The sequence below is a fragment of the Lampetra fluviatilis genome, chromosome 45 (genome assembly GCF_964198595.1).
Source record: "Lampetra fluviatilis chromosome 45, kcLamFluv1.1, whole genome shotgun sequence".
Lineage (NCBI taxonomy): Eukaryota > Metazoa > Chordata > Hyperoartia > Petromyzontiformes > Petromyzontidae > Lampetra > Lampetra fluviatilis.
Genome location: NC_136319.1, coordinates 1,071,884 through 1,098,507, shown reverse-complemented (window position 1 = coordinate 1,098,507; position 26,624 = coordinate 1,071,884). Strand labels below are relative to the sequence as shown.

The 26,624-nt window shown below is 47.3% G+C and overlaps 1 protein-coding gene across 1 annotated transcript; it reads left to right on the top strand.

Annotated features, from left to right (window-relative positions):
- On the top strand, positions 1-26,260 carry LOC144947506 (E3 ubiquitin/ISG15 ligase TRIM25-like). The gene is made up of 6 exons (XM_078876729.1): positions 1-552; positions 6,668-6,763; positions 9,102-9,335; positions 9,752-9,774; positions 24,660-24,775; positions 25,710-26,260. The coding sequence occupies exons 1-6, from the start codon at positions 1-3 to the stop codon at positions 26,258-26,260; spliced, it is 1,572 nt and encodes a 523-aa protein (XP_078732855.1).
- Positions 26,261-26,624: the final 364 nt, after the last annotated feature.

Genomic DNA, 26,624 nt, shown 5'->3' with positions numbered 1-26,624 from the left:
ATGACCACCCCAGCTGCTGCTGCATCTGAGATGCTCAGCTGCTCCATCTGCCTGGGTGCGTTCCACTGCCCATCTACGCTGAGCTGCGGCCACTCGTTCTGCCTGCAGTGCCTGGAGGACGCGTGGCAGGTGGCCGGGCGCTGCTTCTGTCCCCAGTGCCGAGCCGAGTTCGAGCAGAAGCCGCAGCTGACCAGGAACGTGGCGCTCGCCAGCCTTGTAGAGGAGCTCAATGTGATAAATAAAAGATCACTGCAAGTTTCCTGTGACAGCTGTCTGGATGGTGAAGCCCCTGCTGTGAGAAATTGCCTGACGTGCGAGATGTCTTTTTGTGAGTCTCATTGTAAGCGTCACCTGCAGAATCCAAAATTCAAAGACCATGAGCTGGTCGAGCTGGGTGCCAACATGGAAGCTCGCAAGTGCAAGAGGCACAAGAAGCGTCTCGAATTCTACTGCACGCAGGACGAGAGCCTGGTCTGCACGAGCTGCGCCATCGTGGGGGAGCACGCGGGACACAAGTTCAGCAGCGTGGAGGAAGAGCACGAGGCACGGAAGGTGAGTGGAGCCGCTCAGAGACCGGAGCACAGAGTTGGGATTGCGCCAGAACTGATCTCTGCAACAATAACGCGAGCTTACAGATCTGTTCCAAAATATATATTGAAAAAACTATGGACATAGTAATTTCGTGTAAAAAAAGAAAATGAGCTACACATTACAATGTCTGTGTGCTGTATGTAAATTGGATGATTCGTTTTAACACCAGAAGAAAAATGCGTGGTAAACGCCACTTTTCAGTGGTTTTATATTTTGATATCCAACCGCTCATTGTGGTTTGAAAAACACCCTTTTGTTGAATGTCAATTCGAGCCGCCTTCTAAAAAAGTTGGTACTGAATCTGGCAGCTGGCAGCATCGGTGGGAAATACCATAAAGCCAAGAGGTGATGATTTCACCCGTTCACGGTGTTAAGGACATGATTATACAGTGAGAGTATTGAATCCAATATAACACCTAGAATGTTGCGGTGGTTAGACAGATTGATGAGAGAGCGAATGATGAGGAGAGTTCGAGGTTGTGTCGCCCTAGTGAGATGCTGCCTGGGGCTTAGGTAGAGTTCTTCGGATTGGGTGGCATTTAACACAACCAGGTCTGTAATTGTGAGGTGCAATTGGTGAGATTCCGGGGTAAACAGTTGAGGGTTGTCAGCATCTTACCTATAATCACAATTTTTTGTCTGCCTGTCTGTCTCTCTGTCTGTGTACGCCTATCCTTGTAACGCTTTTAACTGACAAACGTTTAGGTTTACGTTTCAACAAAGTACACAGATACAACAAACTAAGCCCCTGAATGAACACTTGCTATTTGTTTTTGCTCTTGGTCCAATCTAAACTAAGAAAATCACATTTTGGAAAAATGTACGCTAATCGTAATGATAACTTTGAGCATGCACCAAAGCACACATATGCACATGCGATGAACGCCGACTCGCGGTTGCCCCTTGAAACGCAAACAATTTTTCTGTGCGGCGACTCCAAAACAAAAAGATAAACACAAAGAGAGAAAGGTGCTGTGGCTCGCAAAACAAACAGCGGAGGAGCAGCGGCTGACTTAACAGAAAACAAAAAACGATAGGACCTCAGCATTACTGCTGCAAGACGGCCCAATACACTTTTTTCCTCCTACTAAAGGCTTCTCGGCGCTTCGCGCCATGCCCTTCACTTCGACAAATGTCCTCTCCACCCCCACCCCCCCCATGTGTTCAGTTACATCTGTAGGGTCAGTAGTTGCTACTGTTTAGTGAGTAGATACTAATGTAGAGTCAGTAGGTACAACTGTAGAGTCAGTAGCTACTACTGTAGAGTCAAGAGATACTGTTGTGGAGTCCGTAGCTCCTGCTATAGAGTCAGTAGAAATTAGAGTCAGTAGTTACTACTGTAGAGTCAGTAGACACTACTGTAGAGTAACTAAATACTACTGTAGAGTCACTAGATACTACTTATTCGATTGTATGTAGAGTGTGTAGGTATATATGCCTCCAAAATAAGAAAAAATGGGTGTGGGGAGGGTAAAAAAATTGCGGGGGGGGGGGGGGGGGAGTCAAACACATTTATAAAGCTTAGTTCAACTTTTTACCCCCACTTTTCAATTTAGGCCTTCTGAAAAGGATCTTCTAATTTTGTTGATGGACAAATGGACAGACAAACGGAACGCTAGGCTTTTATAATAGCTGAGTATTTGTGTATGTATATGTTATGTTTTTAAAGAAAAAGACAAGTTTTTAAATATATATTTTTCCCTTTGGCAAAGCCGGGTACTTCCTGCTAGTAGATGATGAAGTAAATGTCTCTCTTGCAGAAACGTTAAGTGAAAATATTTTACTATAACAGCAAAGTAAGCCATGTTTTAACATATAATTAATTGTGCAAGTAAACTTAACCCATTTATTTATTTATTTAAAGCTTTTGTCACTTTACCGAAAGAACCAAGAATATTAACCAATTTTCTTTGAAGATTTTTCTTTCATGTGTGTGTTTTTATAAAGACATTTTCTCCACTTCTTCTACTAATTTCAAATGTAACAATTCCAGTCATATACTGCAGCTCTTGAAGCAAAGTTGCATAAATTACACATTTTATTGATTAAAACCCAAATTTTGTATCATTACATATTGGAAAATCAGCTCATAATTTAAAGAAACACATTGTTAAGATGTAAATCATTATAGGCGATTTTAACCATTTGGCCCACGTCATGCAGACTTTGGAGTACCAACAGTTAATCTGAGACAATACATTTTTTTGCAAATTCTGTAAAAAAAAACTTGTACAGAGTTGATTTTAAACTTTAATCTCACTTGTAGATGAAATGCTTAGAAAAAATGTTTTGTTCACCTTTGATGCCGATTGCAGATAGGGATAAATGATCAGCAGCTCCTCAAGCCACAAAAAATAACTATATTCGGTATGAGAATAGGTGTTCCCCTTTTAACTGGCAACAAAACAGGTGTTAAGATGTTAAAACACCAAACTGAAACCTTTTACAAGGAATTATGTCTGCACTAACCACAATGCTTGTGGTCAGAATGCAAACAAAAAACACTGATAATATATGCATTGTCTTTGAAACTGATTGGTCTACACCAAAGACAGCTTTCTTTGGAGCCTAGTCTCAAAAGCTGTTAAACCAGAGGACGCCAAAAGGCGTACAGCACAAAGACAAGCACTATCAGAGTAATGAGAGCTCGGGGCGAACAGCTACATCATGGGACCTCCTTTTGCCAGTACCAAAATATGAGAATACGGTTTCCCCTTTTTTCTAACATCTTAACACCTGCTTTGTTGCCAGAAAGAAGGGGAACATTTATTCGCATATTTTGGAACTGGCAAAGGAGGTCCCATGATATATTTGGTATACTCAACCCATCAGCCTCACGGTCTTCCGGGAGTGCTTCATTTCAGAAGCATTGATCAAATACAAGCAACCTTTTGGACCGGGCTTGACATCGTGTCTCATCCATTGTGTCTGGGATGTATAAAATATATTTTAATGTGAATATATTCGTAGTTTTTATGAGGATAGACAGATACATGAAGGAGGTGTATAATTTGCTTATTTATGTTATTGATTACTTAGGATTAACAACTTTCGGTACTTGACAGATGAATATCCGTAATGCTTTGCATGCAATGAATGCACTTGGTATGTAAGCTACTGACCATAAAACTGTACATAAACATTCTTTGTTCTTCTTGGTTCTTTCGGTAAAGTCACGTAGAAGGGAAATAATAAAATAATAAAAATAATACCTAATAAAATAATTCTCACGCAGCCGTCCTCAGGTGAAGAACAGGTCTGTCGGAAAGACAGTAACTGAATGAACATCACCAGGCTTGGAAGCGTATATTTAAGCTGGGTTGGAGGGGGAAGAGCGCCTTGACAAAGGAATTTGCATATCAAGAGGAATTTAGCATATATATGGGAAATGCAGATATGGGTTTAGTCACTACTTGTGAAATGCGTAGGAGGTGGGCGGGGGGTTTTCAAAGTCATATTATGCCCGTGCATTATGCAGGATTAGCAGCATCAAAGGGAGGGAATAGGGTTAGCATTAATAAAGGGAAGGAATGTTAATAGTGTGGTGGTCAAGGTTGACACCAAGGTTGACACAGGTCACACAGGTCACACAAGCTAGGGGAGAGGTACGTACCGCTCTGGACCGGTCCGGACCGGCAGGGACGAGAGGTGGTTGGAACCGCTCTGAGGGGAGGGGGCTGGCGAGAGCCAGGGCCCCGAGACACCCCCGCCCCTCAGAGAGAGGGGATATAAGACGGCTCCCGGAGAGCGGAGGGGGTCCATCTCACGAGAAGCTGAAGGAGGTGCGGCCCGAGATCCTGGACCCCCAAGCCTCGAGGATGCCGCCCCGCTGGGACTGAGTGGGCTGAGTAGCTGTAGGCTAGGGAAGGAGAGTAACTGAGTAGCTGTAGGCTACGGAAGGAGAGTAATGAGAATAGAGCCGGAGGCTGTACCTCCCTAGGTTGTGTGGTTGGACTGTTCCCCCAGTGAGTCCGGAGGACTAGTGTTATTGGAATAAAAGCGTGTGGCCTCTACGAAGTCTCTGTCTCATTCAAGAATACTACAATAGTATGGAGCTGCAGCAGTTAAACCACCACGTAAGAAACTAAAATATTAACGACATCAGTATCATCAATATACTAAATATACTGTCCAATAAGCTGAGCTACTAACAGTAAGTCATACATTACAATTCTATGTCGCAAAAAATATTATATGCCTCCAGCTAAACTTTTTACTCTTACATCACACGGGTCTACCCCGTACTATGTACTGCCATAGACAAACCCAACATTAAATTATATATTGTATTGCTATACACCTTAGACTATACCTTGTCATATTACACTATGTATTATTCTACCCACCCTACTATATACCACACTGCTGTATATTCACTAAACAATTACGATACTATATATTACCTTATACATTATATTAAACATTACACTTTTATACTATTTATTATTATTATTATACAATCTGCTATACACTATACCATTGACCGTCACGTGAAAGGTACTAAGAGGAGACGATGAAATATGTCAGTGGGATAGTGGTGGTAGGAGACTTGCAGCGGAGCAAAGAATCCATTCCCTGCGGAGAATAAAATATATATAGTCAATTCTAGATTTGAAGCTTTCGTGACTTGAAGGATTCATATTCTTAGGTTTTTTCGGTAAAGTCACGTAGGTAAAAAATTAAAATTTATAAAAGTAAAATAAAAAATAAAATAAAAATCACGACGTTTCGGAGGCAACACAAGCTTCCGTCTTCAGGTGGAACCGTCACAGCACGATAGCAGTATCAAGTGAGAGAAATTCCAAGGAAACAGTATTTGTATATATACTGGTTGATGGTGGGAGGAGCCAAGGTAGGCCCTGAATATTATTTTTGCAAGGTTCGGTGTGGCTGAAGCACGCTGTTAGGAATGAGCCTTTGTTGTGTAAACTAGGTGCGGATGATGTAAAGGTGCATGTAAAAGGGACTGAGCGTTTTTGTTATGTAGAGATGATGCAGCTGAAATCTCTGCCAGGAAATGAGTCTTTGTTGTGTAGAATGGTTGACTGAGCCTATTATTATGTAGAGGTGGTGCGGCTTAAATCGCTGCCAGGAAATGAGTCTTTGTTGTGTAGAATGGTTGACTGAGCCTATTGTTATGTAGAGGTGGTGCAGCTGAAATTGCTGCCAGAAATGCTCCAAATATGTGTAATTAATTTTTTTTTGCATGGTTAATAACATCTTTCCAATGATTACTAAGTTTGTACCCATCATCACGGTTGAAATTATGTCTGTGTTTGTATATTTGGATGGCCTCGTGTACAAACATTTGTTGGTAGCCAGGAGGCTTGCAGAGCACCTTAGTCTCGGAAAAGACAATTTCATGAGAGCCCACAGCGTTGTAGCAATGATCGGCAATGGCGGAAGAAACTGAGTTGCAGTTGTAGTGATTGCTACATTGGAGAAACGAAACGCCATATCTCTGATCGTGCCCGCGAGCACAAGTCAGATCTGAAACACGCCAAAACTGATTCTTCAGACCTGTTCTTCACCTGAGGACGGCTGCTTGCGTTGTGGCCGAAACGTCGTGAGAATTATTTTATTATGGTTTATTTTTATTATTTTATTATTTCCCTTTTACGTGACTTTACCGAAAGAACCAAGAAGATGAATCCATGCAGTTACGAAAGCTTTAAATCGAAATATTCTTTGTTCTTTCGGTAAAATCACGTAGATAGAAAAGAAAAAGAAAATGTAAATTAATTAATTATATTTAAAAAGAAAAGAAAAAACCCACGACTTTTCGATTGCAACACAAGCAGTCTTCATCATCATTTTTTTCATCATTTGTTTTGCTTTTATTAAAAAAAAAATATATCTATGTGACTTTACCGAAAGAACCAAGAATATGAATCCCTGCAGTCACGAAAGTTTTAAGTCAAAATGTAAATATGACATTTAAATTTATAATTATTTACTTTATATGTACATTTTTAAAATAACAAATGCAGTTATTATATCTGTCGAACAGTGGAGAGGCAACGGGTGCTGCTGATGATGCGAGTATTGAGCACGTTTGTTCTTCTACCCCACGCAGGAGGAACTCAGACTCGAGAAGACGAGGAGAGAAGAGAACAAGAAGATGGCAGCGTCACATACTCAGTCGCTGAAGGACGACTACCGGCACATGCAGGTAGAAAGCGAGGCGACAGCTTCACGATTCCCTCTTGTAATTTGCCTGTGAAGTGTATTAAATTGAATCCCATTCTAATCAACGATGCATTGAATTTCCTCCAAGCTCTCACAATGTAAGTCGACTGCCTCTTTGTACAGAGTATAGAGACAAAGCGGTGTTGAGATGCTCTATGATATAGTAGTAGGTTTTTACCCATTTAAACTGGTACAAAACTGACACCTTTATTCAAGGCATCATGTTTGCAATAACCACAACACAACTAGTCAAAAAAGCAAACAAAAAGAAGCAACTCTGATAATGATAATAATATGCACTGTCCTTGAAGTTGATTGGTCCACACCCGAGACGGCTTTCTTTAGAGCCTAGTCCCTATTGGTGGTAGACCAGATGACACAAGAAGGCGTAAACTCAAACACAGTGCAATATCCGAGTATTGAGAGCTCTGGGTAAGCATTTACTCTATGAGATCTCTTTTACCAGTGGCAAACTATAGTAGTAGGTTTTTACCCTTTTAAACTGGTACAAAACTGACACATTTATTCAAGGCATCATGTTTGCAATAACCACAACACAAATAGTCAAAAAAGCAAACAAAAAGAAGCAACTCTGATAATGATAATAATATGCACTGTCCTTGAAGTTGATTGGTCCACACCCGAGACGGCTTTCTTTAGAGCCTAGTCCCCATTGGTGTTGGACCAGATGACACCAGAAGGCGTACAACTCAAACACAGTGTAATATCAGAGTATTGAGAGCTCGGGGTAAGCATTTACTCTATGAGATCTCTTTTACCAGTGGCAAAATATAGTAGTAGGTTTTTACCCTTTTAAGCTGGTACAAAACTGACACCTTTATTCAAGGCATCATGTTTGCAATAACCACAACACACGTAGTCAAAAAAGCAAACAAAAAGAAGCAACTCTGATAATGATAATAATATGTACTGTCCTTGAAGATGATTGGTCCACACCCGAGACGGCTTTCTTTTTTTTGTTTGCTTTTTTGACTACTTGTGTTGTGGTTATTGCAAACATGATGCCTTAAATAAAGGTGTCAGTTTTTGTACCAGTTTAAAAGGGTAAAAACCTACTACTATATTTTGCCACTGGTAAAAGAGATCTCATAGAGTAAATGCTTACCCGAGCTCTCAATACTCTGATATTGCACTGTGTTTGAGTTGTACGCCTTCTGGTGTCATCTGGTCCAACACCAATGGGGACTAGGCTCTAAAGAAAGCCATCTCGGGTGTGGACCAATCAACTTCAAGGACAGTGCATATTATTATCATTATCAGAGTTGCTTCTTTTTAAATCCTTTATATTAAGTTCGCGTGCTTGCTTGCTTGCTTAGGACCGTGCAAATCTTTCGGTCGTTTTTTAACCCACTTCCCGTGATCCAATCGAGCTGACATTTTCCACACAGACACGTTGTGCCAGACAATTATTGTTCGTGAAAAAAAATTCCCAAAATTTTACACTTTTTTGGCAAAAAAAAATTATTTTACATATATTCAAATAGAACGCATTCATGGCTTTGGCTGAACGTCAGAGTGTAAGAGCCCAGAGCGTAACCCCTCCACAGGCCGTGGCGGAGTAGCGCAGTTGGTAGCGCCCTCGCTTCCCATGCCAAAGGTCGCGGGATCGATCCCCGCGTCCTCCACAGGCGAATATATTTTTAAATCATTTATATTAAGTTCGCTTGCTTGCTTGCGTGCTTGCTTACGACCGTGCAAATCTTTCGGTCGTTTTTTAACCCACTTCCCGTGATCCAATCGAGCTGACATTTTCCACACAGACTCGTTGTGACAGACAATTAATGTTCGTGAAAAAAAATTCCCAAAATGTTACACTTTTTAGGCAAAAAAAATTATTTTACATATATTCAAATAGAACTCATTCGTGGCTTTGGCTGAACGTCACAGTATAAGAGCCCAGAGCGTAACCCCTTCACAGGCCGTGGCGGAGTAGCGCAGTTGGTAGCGCCCTCGCTTCCCATGCCAAAGGTCGCGGGATCGATCCCCGCGTCCTCCACTGGCGAATATGTTTTTAAAATCCTTTATATTAAGTTCGCGGCCACGCATATAAAGGATTTATAGTGAAAAACTTTGTTTTTACGGGTTTACGTGTTGTTTGCTTTTTTGACTACTTGTGTTGTGGTTATTGCAAACATGATGCCTTGAATAAAGGTGTCAGTTTTGTACCAGTTTAAAAGGGTGAAAACCTACTGCTATATTTTGCCACTGGTAAAAGAGATCTCATAGATGCTCTATGATGTCACATCGCACTGTCTTAAATGATGAGCGATTCTATAACGCGTCATCGTATCTCTGCATAGGAATCTCTGCATGGGATCAGGGAGCGGATCAGCCGAGAGTTTGAGCGCAGGAGGGAACAGCTGAGGGAGGAGGAGAGGGAGGCGCTGGAGCGCGTGGACGAGGAGGGCCACTCCGTGCTGTCCCGCATCCAGGCGGACATTGATCACTACGAGAGCAGAGCACGCGGCCTGGAGCAGGAGATCAACCAGCTGCTCGCTGTCTTCAACGTGCAGGACCCACTCTCCTTCCTGCAGGTGGCACCACCTCCATTCACTCATAGCCTTAGTTTATCAATAACCAGAAGAAGGTCACCTACCACTCTGGGAGACGTTGACGTTGTCGGCAATTTATTTCAGTATCTTTCGATGTGGGGGGAAGCGGTGGTGTCCAGAAATAGATGCAACTCTGCTTCAATGCGACACTCAGACCTGGAATGGTTCAGTAAAAATTCACCATATTCAGAGATCAAATACGTTAGTTTTTGAACATCATTCAAGCATTTATTTATGTGCTGGACTAGAGTGCTTTGTAATTTGTAGAGCTTTGTTCATGTCAAGGTAAAACAACTATAGTTTCATAATTCTCCGTTTGCAGGTATTTGTTAATTTTCTGATGGGACATCTGTTAAGGTTGTCAATGTTAACATCAAATGTGGGTTTGTGTTTTTCAGGATCCTGTGCATGAGAAGCTCAGGTCAGTACCAACCCAGACTCAAACTCGAGCTCTGTCTGTCACTTGGTGGAAAAATAAGTGAACGATCGTGATGTGCTTCTTAATAAATGCCATTGCATGCAGTTGTATCCAATATTGTCTATGTGTAGAGAGACCTCGACCCTCCTTACACTTTGTGTGCCTAGTTATGTGTATGTAGAGAGATATGGACCCTAATTAGACTCTGTGTTTCCCGTGTTGTGTGGTGTGTTGAGGTTACCGTGCTGTATTCCGAACCCGACAAGCCGAGTTCGACTCCCGCTGACGGCCAACACCAGTGACAATTATATAAACGTGTCATGGCCCTCCACTAGGTCGACTCAGCCCCAAATAGGTACCTGGTGCAGTATGTAAACCTCGCCATTGGGGAGACAAACAGGCGTGGTTCGTCTACTAGGGGCATTGAGGCGCTGCCTTACCAAGCAGCTGGAGATGAGAAATACATTTTCGAATAAAAAAATACTTTGCTATAAATTTTGTGTTGTTTAATACATTCGAAATATAAATATTTTTTCAAGGTGAATTGCCTAACGAAGATACCATTTTAAGTTGTCTATATTATAACCCACTGCAACACAGTGATTTGTGCCTCGGGGATGTTTCGGGGCGGCGAAAAAGGTTGTTGTATACTATCCCTTCTTCCAAAATTGATATATAATGAATGAAAACACACCAAAGCGCAGCAAACTGCAAAACACCAGGTGTTGTTAAGTAATGAACTGGAGGGAGCAAAGATACCCAAAAGGCCAAGGAATTAAATTATTAAATAAGTGGGTCAGCTCAAGGCTGCGTGCACAGGGGAGGGAGCTGATTTAAACAACCCTGCACGTCTGAACGTGAGGGGGCCTTTGACCTGAAATTAAGAATAACACTCCCAGAGCAGAAGGTTGGGTGGCCACAGTGAGACGAATAAGAGTGTTGTATATCTCTCAAGGATGCAGACTCAGCAACAACAAGGCTGCGGGGGTCACCAGAAGTTCGCGTTCGCCTAGTTAAGACAAAAAGCTCAATTATTCTGTATTGCTATTAAAGTAACGTTAAAGTCGGAATTTAACAACAGGGTAGGCTAAAGTTATTGATATTCACACCCACTCCAATTAAACCAGGCCACAAGTTACGCCTACTGAACCATCACCATCATTAAGTCAATATGAAATGTTATTTCCATACTTTAATACTTTTTATACAACTCGACCCGAAGCATATGACAATCAGAACCTTCCTAAGTCAAAATTGAATCGCACCCAGACAGGAGCGAATAGTCGATATAAGGTTGAAGAGGGAAGGAAATTAAGAGCACGGCGAACTGCAAACGTAAGCAAAAAGCCGGGAACGACACCAACCCAGCGACCCACCAGCCCAGCAACAGCGAGTCGGGCTTCGACAGGCCATAAAAGTAGAAATAATAACTCCCGGGGTCAGGGGACACAAGAAGAAGCAGGCAGACAAAAACCAGAACTGACTCCAAGGTTCAACCGCCCTCACCTACAAGGAGTGACGGAAATTAATGAGGCCTTGAGTTAACGGCGTCAGCTGGACAGCAACAACAACGGCGAGCAGAGACAGGGTGGGGCAAAGACTGCGGGGCTATGAAATGCAACTTCATGTCAGTAAAGCCCTGATAAACAAGTTAAGTTAAAGACATCACAATACATAATATCGTACATAACATCAATGTTAACGCTATTCACCGTAAACTATATTCCGCTTATATAACCATGCAGACACCAAGGAATACGAATTCCTAGGATCAAGAAACTTACCCCTTAACCTAAGATATCGGAAATAAATTAATAATAATAAGCATATGCATGAAGACAAAAGTAAAACTTATGAAAAGCCAGGATAACGGGATGAATCACCACCAGGTCGAATATAAAATACATAATAAAAGAGCGATGTTAAACCCAGGGTCGGAGAGAAAGGGAGATCCCGGCCGTCTTTGTATCCCCGCAGCGCGGGATAGGAGTGTGTATACGCTCGGGGAAACACCTCCACTTGAGTCAAGCACCACGATGGGAAACGACAGACCTTAGGTTACATACCGAATCATAACTGTGAAATGGTAAGGGACAAATGTTAACTTAAAACTTTTTAGCCATTTCTTTGTGCATCGGTGAGGGTCGGAGGGAGTGTTGCCCCTCCCTCCAGGTCGTGCAACACGGACAAAAACGCCTATGAGACGATTTGTAACGTCTGTATTTTGGTTCATGAAGAAGGCCAGACAAGAGATAATATCGCACCCAGACAGAGAGACGACTTTGAGGCAATTTGTAACATCTGATTGTTTGCTCGTGGATTTTATGGAGGGAGTATGACAACGGAATATACCGTGGGTGATGCACACAAGGACATACGGACGTACGGACACACACATGGACACACCTACCTACGGACAGATCCTGACACAGCAAAAATCGAAAGAAACCCCGCCTTGTGGGCAGGACCCAAAGGGATTTTTCGGCATAAAAGAAAGGACCCTGAGCATTGGAAACCAGCTCGACCGGGAGGGTCGACTCAGGAGCGAGCTGCGACCAGCGGGTCGGCTCGACTCATCTTCAGCTCGACCGGGAGGGTCGACTCAGGAGCGAGCTGCGACCAGCGGGTCGGCTCGACTCATCTTCAGCTCGACCGGGAGGGTCGACTCAGGAGCGAGCTGCGACCAGCGGGTCGGCTCGACTCTTCAGCTCGTCTGGGACTCAGCCGAGTTCGATCGGCTCACCGGAGCCGGCTCTCGGGGCTCGACTCAAGCGGCTCCTCATCTCCTCTGCAGGCGGGCAAGACCCGCTTGACAGCTCAACTCGGCCTGCGTGGGTCAACCTCTGCCGAGTCGGAGGTCTCTGCTGCCGCCGGAGTGGTGAGGATCGGATCGCGGTTTGGCGACGAGGCTTCGTGCTCACCCTGGTCGACGACCCAACACTGCACGCTGCGAGCGAGCTGTGGGCGCCACCTACCGACCGGGTTCCGAACTGCGACAGCATATCAACGGGCATCCGAACCAAGTTCACCACGGTGACAGGGGAGCGACTGATACGTATGACGCGCACCGCCCCCTCACCACACGACCACCAGGCGTCTGTTTGACATAAAGAACCGACTCCGAACACTGACTATTCAAGACAACTCTTACCACTCAAACACACTCGAACCCATAAGCCATCCGTGGCTGTGAAGGCATCACAACGAGACCGAGTGATGGCCATCCGTCGTTTATAAGAGTATTCGTAATTTTTATCTTTAATATTTAGTGGGCTGTACTCTTAATCGCATAAATTCCCAACAGATCCATCAATACGAATTGATTCTTGGCACCTCCTTCCGCCGAGCCACGCTCACGTGGGGAGTGGTGGCCCACCAGATCCTTATCAGGTGATCTGGTCCCCAATTAGTAAACTTGGTACAAGATAACGATCTTCGGGAAAGGAGCACCGTCGCAGGCCCTTACTCCGAGCCATTCTGTTGTCAGATAACCTGCCGATGTATCTGTTGAGATTGGTGCCTTTAAGAATAATAACTGTTTTTGATTGTGTTTTTTTTTATCGCCGTATAATCTTTCAAGTATCTTTCAGTCATAATCGCCGCACGTACTCGTATCCTCTACAGAATATTCAACTGTCCCGTGACCCAAGGTGCTAACAACGTGATAAGGGTTGCGTATGATCAATAAGGAGTGCGGTACTGCGTGAACAATATTGAGTATAATCATTCATTAACGTTAAGGTTTTTCTTAGAATAGTATTTGCATATTTTAACGACTCTCTCTCTCACTAACAACCATCGCGTTATGCGGGATCCATGTGCCGTTGTCAAAGTGAAATCAGACAATCGTTGATGATACTGTATTGATGCCGTGTTGACGTTCCGGGATTGAGAGTTCGCATACTATATCATAGTTGAGGTTGAATTAGTAATAAATTGATTAATACAGAAGTGGTTGTGTGATTCTTTCCTGAAATCTATGCATAAGATCTGCTTCTGCGTTGAGATCTGAACTTGGTGACCTTAATAAACACACTAATACATACTCAGTAAATGTTAAAGCGATAACGGGGTGAACCGGGGACCTAAAATATAACCACGAATACCCACTCTGGGAATGTTAAAGCGAGAATGAGACGAACCTAGACAACGATGCCGAGTTAATCTAAGTTAATCTTGCATACTTACACCACACCTGCATAACTGCATACGATTAATTGCCTTATTCCGATCGATAACCCACCCTCGTCACTGAGGCGGGGTCTGGTTATCATAACGACTTGCATTATCATAATTACACCCACTCGCATAATTACTACGATTACCTCTCGAATTGGCATAATTAAATGTGCATAATTACATAAATTAACATATTTCCGGATAATTACACGTTTGGCCAAATTTCAATTGATTATTATTATTTTCACTGAATATTCATAACCCACATATACAACATAATAATTTCACCCACGCACGCATACAACATAACAAATGTTGATAACCAACATATACAACAAGGTGCCCAAATAAGAGATATTCCTTCATGCATTGTGATTAGCTTGGCATTTTAGCCACGCCGTTTGAGACCCATTCAGGGCAGTGAAAAAGGCGCCCATGGCTGTAATGACGATGTCACAACGCTATTTTCACTGTACAAATATAGCAGGTCATGGCCTTACACGCTTTAAGTTTTTGGCAGCGTCGAAGGGGTTGTGTAGTGTGGACTTGAGGGTCATGGGGACATCATTTGAGTGATTTGTTGTTTTGTTTCATATTGTTTATAAATGCCTTCCGATGGTAGATTAAATTGTTATATCACTTTCACGGGAAGGCCATTAACATGACGAGATGTTTTAAATTAAAACTCCATTATTTCAGAGGTCACTCAAAACAGTCCCACCTAATCGAAATGTCACAAGCCGCCACTGGAGACAAGGGCGGCCGAGCGTGGTGCTGGTAACCCACCCCCTCGTGTGCAGCGGCGGCCTTAACAGGTGCTTGCTTACAGCACTTTCCTCAGCAATCTGCTAAGGCTATGTCTTTGTAAAGAGACATGAACCCTCATTAGAATGTGTGTCTCGTGCTGTGTGCATAGTGACGTAGTTTACTGATGATTAAATTGAAGGTGGAAGGGTTACTAGCCCCTCGCAACCGTCTAGAGCTCCCATTGGCTGTTGTGGTTGCTATAAACGTCATGGGGTTGGCATTGTCCCCCAACTCCTCCCAATGCTAAGGGGAAATGGGCGAGGTTTTGGACTGTGGCTCATGCAGCTACAATGGCTGCTTTGGGTACGTGGTATAAATATGTCCAGAGACCCTGGCTGACTGAAAAGGTTTTCCAGCTGGCTGAGAAAAAGCGACAGGCCCACCCCCACCGTCGACAGCATCCCACGTCGGAGCATGAGGGGGCTTACTGCAGATTTGGCTCGGAAGTTGCAGTGCCACACCTATCACCATTCTGAGGGTAAAGAAAGGTAATCTGATCTCTGGCCACCAGGAACAAGTTTGGAGATTTGCAGAGCGTTTTTGTGAGGTCTTGGGGAGGGGAAATCCCTCAGTCCAGAAAACATTGTGAGGAAAAGTGGGGAAGGCGCTGCTGGAACTGTGGTGCCTCAAATCTTTGAATAAGTAGTCTCCCCCTGTGAGTGGCTGGTTGAATTGCATCTGTTGAGCGAGTACGGAAGGCAATCCAGAGTCTGAGACCAGGAAAAGTACCAGGCAGAGATGATCTCCCAAGCGAACAGCTGAGGGAGGGTGACGTTTCGGTGCCCACTGCCCTGTATGACATCATAATAACAGTCTGCACCACTGGACAGGTTCTGTAGGATTAGAAGGATGACCTGGTGGTCTCCCTCTTTCAGAAAGGGGACCGCACAGACTGTAACAACTACAGGGGCATCTATCTCCTCAGTGTGCCAGGAAAGGTCCTGGCGGAGATGATTCAACATTACCTTGCCAAGCACGCTGATGAGAGGCTTGTGTAATAAAAGACTTGACCACGATCTCTGGCTCAGTGTCCTTTATTCGGTCCGTACTGCGTTCCCACACGGCTGTCTCTCTTATTCTCTCTGTGCTGGTTCCGATGTCACTCCAGTCCACATCAGCAGCCCCGCTGCTGTTCTTGTCGCTCTTGCAGCCCCACAGCAGCTCCGCTGCTGTACTCTCACACAGCTCCCTTGGCTGTTCCTGCTGCAGCTCTGACAGCCTCGTGCTGTCTCGCCTTCTCGTCGCTCCTGCGACTCTTGGCAGCCACCCCGCTGCTCCTCACACACAGCCTTACTGCCTATCTCTATCTGCAGCTTTACACCTCCCAGTAGCTCCCTACTGTTCCCAGGGTTGGCTCCCGCTTCTGACGGTGCCCCCTCGGCTCGTACGCCCGCGTGGCCCCACACCTTTCCATTCACACCCCGACTGCCTTCTCCTTCCGGTTTACCCGCTTAAGGACCCCCTACCTTTCACCCACGTCACCTGGCTCCGCCTCCTCGTGACGTCACATCCGGAAGGTCGCTTTCGCCCGCATTACACCACCCTCCCCCATAGAAAAAACCCAGCCGACCTCGGCTGAACAACACCAAAGCGTAATGCGGTGAACCGACCTTCCCCCTTAAAGGACACTAAGCATGCAATATAACAACAAGAACAACACACAAGTAACATCGACGAACGTACGAAAGCATGCGATAAATACGACGGCAAGAACAAGAACAATAACAACATACAATCAACGAAACGTAAGCGATTTGGAACGAGTGCGGGTCGCCGGCCCGTCCCGGACGGTCGGCGGCCCACTTGTAGAACGGGGACGCGATGGAACACGAGAAATGACAGGGGGTAATTCCCCTGCTGCGATTGGAAGTCCACCGACATCTCGTGTCCCTGACGAATCAGTCTTGGTCGTATTCCGCGAATGCGCCTGCAGCGGGGTCGGAAGGGTCGCCGGGCTTGAAGGTCCCGCAGCCCTGGCAGGCGCCCTCCGAACAGGCCCACTCCTCCCCCGCGGTGTCACGGTCGGCCTGTCTGGAACAGGTACGACAGGCGCTCTAGCAAGATCAATGGACGCAGGCGGGGAAGAGTCAGAGTCAGCAGCAACAGACCCCGGCAAGGCAACATTGGGAGATGACGCATCACGTAGGGGAGCAACATATGGTTTCAACCGCGACGTATGAACAAACCAACGGCGAGAACCAAACTGAACGCGCGCCGACTGTGGATTGGGAACCTCAATGAGGCGCACAGGACCATGCCAAGGTTTGTGCAATTTAGGAGAGGTCCCCGGCCGCACCTGCGGGCAATGGAGCCAGGCCAGGTCTCCCACCTTCCAGGGGCACTCCCCCTCAGACCGCCGAGCATACCGCTCGTTCCGGGCCTGGGCTTTGGTCGTAGCCACGCGGGCGTTTTCCCGCGCCTCCGTAACCCGGCAAACCGTGTCCTGAATGTATTCAGGGAGTGGTTTACGAGGTCCCTTCACCCCAGTACCCAATTGCACATCCACCGGAGGCACGTTTTCCCGACCATACATAAGGTAAAACGGCGAATACCCTGTAGCCGCATGGGGCGTCATCCTGTACGCCGAAAGCACTCCGGGGATGTGCAGATCCCAATCCGATTGCTGTTCACTCACAGTATGGCAAAGCATGGCAGACAATGTCCTGTTCAGCCGCTCAACCATACCATCCGTCTGCGGATGGTATGGAGATGTCCGTATCTTCTTAGTCCCAAGGCCTGCGCACACTTCAGCCAATAATTTAGAAGAGAAATTTCGGCCCTGGTCCGTGAGGAGTCTCTCCGGCGCCCCCTTGTCCATAATGTATCCAAACAAAAAGGCGTCGGTGATGGCCGCGGCCGACTGATCGGGCAACGGCCAGGCCATCGGCCAACGGGAGAGATACTCAACCCCTACCAGCAAATATTTATTTCCCCTCGCCGATGGTGGGAAGGGTCCCAATATGTCCAGTGCCACCAATTCATTGACTCGAGACACCTGAATCGACTGGAGAGGCGGCACGTAAGGATGTTTAGGCGGCTTACACCGGGCGCATTCAGGGCACGCGCGCACGTGCCCTACGACATCTGTCGCCATGCCGTGCCAAAAATAATGACGTTGTAACGTCAACAAGGTCTTCTGCACCCCTAAATGCAATAGTGTGTCACAATGGAGAGTTCTAATCAACTCAAATCGCAAGGACGTTGGTACCACCACACGCCAGCTTTCCTGGAACCTTTCTTGCCACATAAGCAGACCATCTCGGAGAGCGGTTCGCGGCCCCACAGCCGAACTCGGACTCCCATTGTCCCTCATAGACCGCTTCCGCATGGACAACAACGACTCGTCCATCATCTGTTCCCGAATCCAGACAGACCGCGGCAGATTCAAAACCCCATCAGTCGGTCCCGGTTCCATCGGAGTATCCGACTTCCCGACGGCCAACGTGAGCGGCTGAGGGGGGTTGAGAATCGGCGAACACCTATGCGTCCCCGACGCACATTTACAAGGGGCGCGCCCTGGTAATCTGGAAAGTGCGTCAGCGTTTGCATGGCGCACTCCCTTCCGATGTTGAATTTGGAAGGAAGACTCCTGCAGCGTGTCCAACCAACGTGCCCACTGTCCCGATGGCTGGTCCATTTTAAGTGCATATTGCAAGGCCGCATGATCCGTACGCACAATAAAAGAACGACCGTAAAGGTACGGTCGAAATTGCCGTAGGAAAAAAACAACCGCCAAAAGTTCTCTACGAGTGACACAGTAGCGTGTTTCCGCAGCGACAAGACTCGGCTACCATACGCCACGACGCGCTCTACGCCCCCTTTAGACTGTGATAATACCGCCCCAATACCTGTGTCACTCGCGTCCGTATCGAGAATGAAAGGGCGATCAAAATCGGGATAATCCAATGTCGGGGCCGTAGCCAATAGATCACGCAGACTCCGAAAGGCCGCCTCTTCCGGCTCTCCCCAAACAAATTTCCGTCCTTTACCCGTAAGGAGATGCAAGGGCCTCGCAATCGTCGCAAACCCCGGCACAAATCTTCGGTAATACGAGGCAAATCCCAAAAACCGCCGAACATCCCCCACAGAGGCCGGAGTCGGCCAATCCCGGACACACGCCGTCTTTTCCGGATCCGTGGACACCCCCTCGGCACTCACAATGTGCCCCAAATAACGGACGGACCGTTGCAGTAGGTGGCATTTCTTTGGTTTGAATTTCAAATTGGCAGAGCGCATCCTCGTGAACACTGTCTCCAGCCGCGTTAAATGTTCCTCAAATGTGCGGCTGAACACAATAATATCGTCCAAATATATAAGACACGTCTCCCACTGCAACCCCGTCAAAACGAGCTCCATCAATCTTTGAAACGTAGCAGGGGCCGCATTCAATCCCATCGGGAGGCAGTTGAATTGAAATAACCCCTGCGGCGTACGGAATGCGGTTTTCTCCCGTGAGGACTCGTCAAGGGGAAGCTGCCAAAATCCCGAAGAGAGGTCCAGTGTGGAAAAGAACTTAGCCCCCGACAATGCGTCAAGGGAGTCGTCCATACGCGGCAGGGGGTACGCATCTGCCACCGATATCTTATTCAATTTCCGGAAATCGACACAAAATCGCAAGTTGCCATCCTTTTTCTTAACCAAGACCACAGGAGCGCCCCATGGGCTGTTAGATGGCGATATAATGTCCGCAGCCAACATGTCTTCCACCGCCCCCCGAACGTGTTCTCGCTCCGCTGGACTCATCCGATGCGAATTTAACCGAATAGGGGCAGCGTCGCCCGTCTCAATGTGATGGGAAAGCAACGATGTGCGTCCCAAATCCAAATCGTCGGAGCTGAACACATCCGAATACGTCAGCAACAATTTACGCAGCGCATCACGTTGCCCCACGGACAGGGAAGAATTTTCGTCACATAAGGTAGCGATCCAACGATTATCCGAACCCCTTGGCTCGGAAACACCAGCGACCACTCCCCGGCGATGCGGACAATCGTGCGTCGCAAACGCCGTAGTGGCATGTGCCACAACCGTACCGGCCGGAACACGGATGTTTTCCACCCCCGCATTAAGCACCTGTAAAACCGGTAATTGATCCGGCCGGACGATGGTCTGTGCCCCAACTAACGCCAATCCCGTTGTTATCGTGGCGGATGGTGACAACAAGACCCCTAATGCTCCTAGCCGATTGGGCAGGGGCTTCCGATACCGCAAGGGTATAAGCATCTGTGAACCAGGTGGGATGTCCACAGATGCGACGGACAGCGCCTGCACCTGTACGGCCGAAGCAGGTCGCCCCCAGGGCGACGGCAGAAACGAGATTCGACGGCCCCCCGGCAATTCAATACAATTCTCATTGATTTTGCCTAGTAAGCAAGGAACCGCCAAAGATCTCGATATTAACACAACGCCCGAAGCCGACACATCCCCTATAGATATCTTCGCATCCACCTGGCCCACGATACCCATACTACCCCCGTTCGCAGCGACGCAAGACCCATAAACCGGACGCACAGCCCCCGGCGGAATGCCCAACAGATGGAAAATGACATCCGATATAATAGTCGCAGACGCTCCCGAGTCGACGAAAATGCGCACGTCCACCCCTTGTATGGACCCCGGTACAGTGGACGAACCCGTAGCGGCCGCGACAACTCTCCGTGCCAATTTGCGCCACTGCGTAACTGAATGACAAGGCCCCGTCGATGGCCTTTCTTTAACAACAACAATAGGATCGCGCAACAAAGGTGGTGGGTGAGGTGTAAAGCCTTGCCGAGTGTCTGGTGCGTGCCGACATGCCTGTTTCGGAGGTTCCTTGGTCGGCTTGTCCGGTGTTGTGGGCTCCTGCTGCGGCGGACCCGGGAAGCGGGCCCAGCAATCTTTGGCGTAATGGCCCCTACGGCCGCAGCGGAAGCAATCGGCCTCGTTGCGCCGAAGCGCAGGTCTTGCATCCCGGCGGCGATGGCGTAGCGCGCGGCCCCGGCCTTCCGCGTCCCGGCCATGGAGAGGAGGCAGCCGTCAGCTCCTGTGGACCCCGCTCATCCGGCACATAGATCGCCCTTGTGGGGTCCCACCCCATCGCGCCTCCTTCCTTGACGGGCCCACCCGTCCATGCCGCCACTTGCTTCCAGCGACGGAGATTAAACTGCGCATCCAGACACTTTGCTGCCGCCCGGGACGTGAGCTTCTCATGCCCACACACAGGCATGGGGATCCCCAGATCCCGAGACAGCTCCAGCATTTTTCCCAATATGAGAGGCTCGAGCAGATCCTGTGGCGTGTCAGGATATGCTGCCATGGCCAGCTCCAACACCGCACCCCTGAACGCCACGGGCGATTCTTCGGGTGCTCGTTGTCGTTGAGCGAATCGCCGATGCGCGTCGTCAGGTGGCTCATAGGCGTCGGCCATTTCCTCAAAAACTCCACATAAAGTCTTCTTCTTATCGGCCGTTATGGAACGGAAAAATCGAACAGATTCGTCGTCCAGTAGAGTCGGCAACACTTGCAAGGCCTCCGCATCGGTCCATCTTGCTGAACGAACCGCCGCCAAAAATCGGCAGGCGAAAGCGCTCCAATCGCCCCCGATAGAGAATTCCTTAACTGTAGTAAGGTGGCGACTCCGACTCCTCTTTACGCCGTCTTCCAATGATGGTTGTTCTGGAGGTAAATTCAAAATGGCGTCGGCCCGCGGCGTGGCCAAGATGGCGGTTTGGCGCCGCGGAGCGCGCAAGATGGTGTCTTCTTGCCGCGTGGCCAATGGCGGCGGCAGGGCAGGCAACGTGGCGGCCCGTGGAGCACCTTCTCGTTCCATCGTCGTCCTTGGCGTAACGAGGTGACACAGATGCGCCAGGACGTCCTTGAGTGTCTCCAGTTGTTCTGCCACCTTGTTGCCATCTTTGCTCAGCGTCCGATGTTGTTGACGGACCCGCCATCGCGCCGACATCTTCCACGCCCGTCCCCGTGCTCGCCTCAGCAGGGCTCTCCTCCACCACCCCAGCAAAATCCGTGGTCGGAGGGAATTCGTCGTCGTCGGACGAAGAAGCCGATGCTGGCGCCGGGGGAATTTTCTTCCTTACTTGCTTAGACATGCCGTTTCACTTCTGACCCCAGTGTAATAAAAGACTTGACCACGATCTCTGGCTCAGTGTCCTTTATTCGGTCCGTACTGCGTTCCCACACGGCTGTCTCTCTTATTCTCTCTGTGCTGGTTCCGATGTCACTCCAGTCCACATCAGCAGCCCCGCTGCTGTTCTTGTCGCTCTTGCAGCCCCACAGCAGCTCCGCTGCTGTACTCTCACACAGCTCCCTTGGCTGTTCCTGCTGCAGCTCTGACAGCCTCGTGCTGTCTCGCCTTCTCGTCGCTCCTGCGACTCTTGGCAGCCACCCCGCTGCTCCTCACACACAGCCTTACTGCCTATCTCTATCTGCAGCTTTACACCTCCCAGTAGCTCCCTACTGTTCCCAGGGTTGACTCCCGCTTCTGACGGTGCCCCCTCGGCTCGTACGCCCGCGTGGCCCCACACCTTTCCATTCACACCCAGACTGCCTTCTCCTTCCGGTTTACCCGCTTAAGGACCCCCTACCTTTCACCCACGTCACCTGGCTCCGCCTCCTCGTGACGTCACATCCGGAAGGTCGCTTTCGCCCGCATTACACTTGCAGTGCCCAAATGTGGTTTCAGTCCAGGGCGGTCTTGCACAGATGTCATATTTTACGTCCGTCTGCTACAGCAGGGGTGTAGGGAATTCTCACAGGACCAACATCTCTGACCTGGTCAAGGTCTATAATACCATAAATAGGCATGGGCTCTGGGTTGTTCTTAGTGCTTTCAGAGTCCCTGACTCTCTGGTCACAATGATTAAGGACCTTCGTGATGGTGGTCAGGCTCGGGTCAAGCTACGTGGCTGGGAATCAAAGCCATTTCCTGTTCACCTTGGGGTGCGACAGGGATATCCTCTGGCATCTATATTATTTAACATCTTTTTCGACCACGTAGTTGGACAAGCTTTTCATGCCTTTACGGGAGGATTTTTCATCTGGTACAGATACAATGGGAGGTTGATCGATGCTTAGGTGCGGTTGAGCAATGGCTGCTGCTGAACCTGGAGCGTGCTACTCAGAGGTGGGGCTTTACCCTCAACCCCTCAATAACTAAGCACCTACTTGTGTATTTTATCATCAAACACTCCACTCCATCAACTCTCCATTGATGAGGTAGTTGTGGATACAGTGGAGAGGTTTCCATACCTGAGCAGTGTGCTAATGACCAGCTTTGGTTTGACAGCAGAGGTCTCAAGTCGAGCAGCATTATATTTTCATTGGCTGCATAACGCTGCCTGGAAGCTCCCTGGTCTGTCGCTCCCCACGCAGTTTAATTCTAGATTTGAAGCTTTCGTGACTGCAAGGATTAATATTCTTAGGTTTTCGGTAAAGTCACGTAGGTAAAACATTAAAATTAATAAAATAAAATATAATGAAAATCACGACGTTTCGGAGGCAACACAAGCTTCCGTCTTCAGGTGGAACCGTCACAGCCACGACAGCTGTATCAAGTAAATGAGAGATTGTAGAAGCTACCACTCCGTTTATATAATGGTTGGAGAAGGGGGGGGGGGGGTAAGGGCCAAGTCATCACGGTTACAAACTGAGTAATCATTGGAAAGATGTGATTAACCATACAAAAAAGATTTAACTGCACTTATTTGCCAATCTTATTTGACAGACAACTATTACAGGTTTACAATGTTTAGTGGTTGTCTTCTTGTCACAGTTTGAGTCACAAACCGTACCTCTCCATAACAAAGGCTCACCCTCTTAAGCCTCACCTTACCATATTAATAAAAAGTGTGCTGCACTTGGCCCTTACCCCCCCCCCTTATCCAACCACTATATAAACGGAGTGGTAGCTCCTGCAATCTCTCATTTACTTGATACAGCTGTCGTGGCTGTGACGGTTCCACCTGAAGACGGAAGCTTGTGTTGCCTCCGAAACGTCGTGATTTTTATTTTATTTTACTTTTATTAATTTTAATGTTTTACCTACGTGACTTTACCGAAAAACCTAAGAATATGAATCCCCACGCAGTGTCGGGTCTTCTCGGCTATGGTCGTGCCCTTTATTCTCTATTCTTGCGAAACATAGACCCCCCTAATAAAACATCCTCGCCGACTATAAGCATTCAGGCTGGATTGCCTATGCTCCATCCTGGGTTTAACTAGGCTTTTATTTGGGAGGAGCACACAGATCCTCGAAAGATTTTGACAGAGTCCCATCGGTGAGCTCCTCTGGCAGGCAAGGCTGCGTTGGCTGGGTCATGTAGCCCGTATGCCCAGCCACCACATGCCCAAATAGCTTTTGTTTGACTGAATAGAGGGGACTAAATACGCGTGGAACGGCCTAGAGAAGAAATGGAATGGCGTGGCATGAGTGGATATGGAGCTGAGTGGACTTGCCAATAACTAATACCAGCGGTGTCAAGATGGGCCTTTGTGGAACGCGGATTGTGAAGGATGTTACTAGGCAGTTGGAGTCAGATGCCCTCCAGCGGAAATGGAGGGCAAAGGATCGATGCTCACAACAATGTGTGAAGCGCCGGGCAGCTATAAAACAGCAAATTAGCATAATGAGCACAGGTGGACCATTGGCTAATCATCTGAATCATCAACCCATGGCACATGGGTCTGTCCAGTGACCTCCTGCCAGTGGACGTTTGATACTTCATGAGGCTTTAAAGGGCATATACCCTGGCACAAGCACGATAGTGACATCACCACCACTTAAGTGCTGAATGGCCGTTGTTGTTGTGTTGGGATCTGGACCCTAATTCGACATTGTGACACATGCTATGTGTAGAGGGACATGGGCCCTTATTAGACTGTACATGTGTCCCGTACTGTGAGTGCAGGAGCAGCTCGGTCTCTCAGGGGACTCAGGATAACCCTGCCCCCGTGTCCATCCGCCTGAACCTTGCAAAGGCCATTTCAGTGGGAGGCATCCCAACGAATCTTCTGGCTGTTGTGTGTAGGTTTCTCTGCTTCACTGATAGCTGTTGCCCCATTAACAACAAACACAAGATCAGCACCACGAGGCAGGCCTGTGTCGTGTATTTAAGCCACTGGACAGGGGAGACGTCGCGTGGATTCAGTGAGAAATGCAGTCACTCAGGTGATGGTTGAAAATTTGAAGATAACAATGAGAGCCTCAGTCATCAATAGGTACATAAAGTAGTGGGAAAGTGTTTCTTGGAGCAAAATGTTATTTGTCTACACATACAAGTGTAATGACCAAGGCAACAGACCACTTACCTGACGTAACATACGTGCAAATAGACAGTCAGGAATTCAATCAAGGGTTCTAATTGTTGCAGGGAAGCCTCAAAGACGTTTGGTGAAGCTAAGAGATTCAAAGGCATTGGAGGCGAGATTCAAACGTAACAGGCATGGAATACGTGTGACTGTATGGATGACGGTTGACAACATTGGAGGAGATCGAGGATTGGCTGGGGGAAATGGGTTGAGCGAAGCTTCCAAAAAGGGTGGTCGAAAGATGTAAAAGGTCGATAGCACAAGAGGAGGGGACGGTTAAAGAGAAAACGAAGTTCAAGCATTAAGAACCAATAGCCTGGTCCGAGAATTAGTGTTGTGTCCAAAATAAAGGCTCTTAGTAAAGCAAGAAAGCTTGTCGGCGTCACTACACTAATATCCATTAGTATGTATGTATACCTAAAAATATTCGTTAGAATTTGTGTACACATAATAACAAGCGTTTGTAATATATGTTATAATCAATGTGAATTTGTTACGTACTTTTATTGTTTATTGCATTATTGCAATAACATAAATGATAATGCCATACACAATGTGTATTTGTAAACAGCACATGTAGTGCTTGTGTTGCTACTGTGCATGCGTTGCTGTGACTGCGACATCGATCGTCTTCACTGTTGTTACCACAGATGGACGGTCACCGACTCTGGACACAAACTCAGCCCACAACAAACTCCAGATTTCCTCAGATCTCAGGATGGTGACACTGAGTGGTTTCTCGCAGGGTCGCGCCGATCACCCACACCGGTTTGATAGGAAGTTACAAGCCCTGTGCTACGAGAGCTTCTCGTCGGGTCAGCACTACTGTGAGGTGAACGTGGAGAATGTGCAGCGGTGTCGGATTGGAATCGCATATGGGACGATCCCACGGAGCGGGAGTGGTATTGAGTGCCTCTTGGGACGGAGTGACATCTCCTGGAGTCTACGGAAATATAACAGCAGCTTTTCAGTGTGGCATGGCAGGGTAGAGACCTCACTGATGGTGCCGGAGCCTCCACGGAGAGTCGGGGTTCATCTGGACTGGGAAGCGGGGCTCCTGTCGTTTTACAGCGCCGACTCCATGGCACTGTTATACTCTGTTCACCAAACTTTCACTCAGCCCCTACATCTTGGGCTGTACATCGGGTTTGGTGAAGTTGGTCACTCTGTGACGATTTTGGATCTGAGCCATGCGTCCTGAGAGAGGTGAACATAAACACCATAAAGAGCAGACACCACGACACATGACACTCGCGCCATCGTCACCATTATGTGTAGTGCCGGGTCTGTGATTGGTTGGTGGGTGCAGTGGTTATGAGTGTGTGGCTCTCGATTAGAATGTGGGTTGAGCATAATTGATCAAAACCTTTCTAGTGGTTGACAATGAAGTACCACTCGGTGTGTAGAATCAACATGGATGTATTCACGCTGCCAGAGGAGTGTGATTATAGTATAGGGGTGCAATTATAATTATCTTTGGTGAAATGGGATGTCTTTATACACTTGTGGTGTAATGAATTGTTGGAGAAATACAATACTAAGGTACAAACGTAGAAATGTACACG